Genomic DNA, 1,880 nt, shown 5'->3' with positions numbered 1-1,880 from the left:
GCTTAAAGGTGGGGTAGGTAATTCACTTCAGAAACACTTTTTGTTATACCCCATGGAATGCTCTTAACATCCCGATAGCAATGAATATATTAAATGCTTTGACAATAAATACATTAAAAAAACGTCATCTGTGGCGCTGTAAAAAGCACAACCAATCATTTTAGCCGGCCCGGCTAAAATAACTGGACGGCTTACCTGCCTGTCAGCCTTCCATCTCGTGCACAAACTTATCTCGTGCCCTCATTGGTCATGTGTGTGTTGGAGGAGGTGCTCTGTAAGGAAGTCTGAAGGAAGGGGCAGATTTTTTTTTTCCGGCTGCGTAGTTTCAAATTCTAGCGCACTCGAGCTGGTTTCTCCATTCTTACCCACCCTACCTTTTTAACGAACCATTAAAATAACACCACTCTGCTTCGTTTGATTACTCACTCCGCCTGCTACTTTGGGTTCTTCTGATATTTTACCGTCTTTATCAATTGAATTTCGAATTGGCGTGTTTCCTAAATCTTTGTTTTCTGTGTTCACAGACAAAAGAGCGTTACAAACTGGAAGCACTTCAGAAGAAGCAGGAGCAAGAGGAGGAAAGGATGAAGAAGATGGAGGAAGAGAAGAAAAAGAAACAGGACGAACTTAAAAGGTTAAAACTCTACCTCTTGTCACCCCTGAACACTTTAGTAATTTCCTCACTTCGTTTGATTTAACATTGACATGTTGTGTTCTAGGAAGAGGGATGAGAGACTGAAGAGAGTGCATGAGGCTAAAGTCAAAGAAGAGCAGAGGGAAGTAGAAAAGAAGAAGAAAATCGAGCAAAAAATGGTTCAGATTGATGAGAAAAATGATAAGGTATGAAACACATCTTCTGACTCTGAATATGTATTTCCCCCTCAAAGCATATCAAACCGATTTTTAATCTTTTGGTATTTTTGCAGCGCCAGGCCGAGGAGAACAAGAAGAAGAAGTTGGCTGTTAAACGTCAAGAGGACCTGGAGCAGAGGAAGAAGCAGGAAGAGGAGGCTAAAACGAAGATTCAGCAAGCCGTAAGACAGCTCTATTGTGTGTTCTCATGTATAGCCTGTTCTGTTGCTCAGCTTAGTTTGGTCCGTATAGCACTCAATCCAAGAGCCTCCTAGCGTTTTAGTCTATTCAACTTTAAAAATGAACGCTGTCAAGAAGTTAAATACTCACACAATGTTCCTTTGTTGAATCCAAAGTATGGTCTCTCTGCATGTTTTTCTTTTTCACAATCAAGCTTATCTTGTGTGCTTTTTTTTTTCAGGAAGAAGAGAAGAAGCAGCAGGAATTACTGGCCAAGAAGAAGGCCGAGGAAGAGGAACAGCGAACTCGCAAACTGGCTGAAGCTCGCCGAGCGCTGGAGCTGAAGAGAGAGCAAGAGAGAGAGAGGCTAGCTGCTGCTGAAAGGTTATCTATTGTCTTTAAATCTAACCACTGTGCCACAGATACTTTATCATCTATACCTGGGGTGTCAAACTCAAGGCCCATGGGCCAAATCCGGCCCGCGACCTCATTTCATGTGGCCCGCAAGAGCTTGCAAGGAATATTATATACATTACAATTGGTGTAATTGTTGAATATTTGCTTTCAATTATTTGCCCTAGACTTTTGCTTTCAGATGTACTTAATTATGAAGTTATTAAAGGAATTGTTAATAATCCAATGCAGAGACAATAATGTAATATAATACATTATATACTATATTTATAGAGAAGCCAAGAGTATGCAAAGCTGTCATCAAGGCAAAAGAGGGCTAATTTGAAGAATCTAAAATATAAATGAATATTCCGGATTTTTTTTTTTTGATTTTTTTTTTACAATTTTTGGTTTACTAGATAATTCCATATGTGTCTTTTATAGTTTTGAGGTCT

At 39.6% G+C, this 1,880-nt stretch overlaps 1 protein-coding gene across 1 annotated transcript; it reads left to right on the top strand.

Annotated features, from left to right (window-relative positions):
- Nucleotides 1–491: 491 nt before the first annotated feature.
- LOC104944450 (inner centromere protein A-like) lies at nt 492–1,416 on the top strand (the record flags this gene model as incomplete). The annotated part of the gene is made up of 4 exons (XM_010769983.1): nt 492–634; nt 720–840; nt 927–1,034; nt 1,274–1,416. Coding segments are annotated over exons 1-4 (422 nt in total), but the record flags the coding sequence as incomplete, so codon positions are not given.
- Between the last annotated feature and the right edge of the window lie 464 nt (nt 1,417–1,880).

This window comes from Notothenia coriiceps, unplaced genomic scaffold (assembly GCF_000735185.1).
Source record: "Notothenia coriiceps isolate Sejong01 unplaced genomic scaffold, NC01 NC01_scaffold00008079, whole genome shotgun sequence".
Taxonomy (NCBI): Eukaryota; Metazoa; Chordata; class Actinopteri; order Perciformes; family Nototheniidae; genus Notothenia; species Notothenia coriiceps.
The sequence above is the reverse complement of the archived record's forward strand: the minus strand, read 5'-3'. Positions and strand labels throughout refer to the sequence as shown.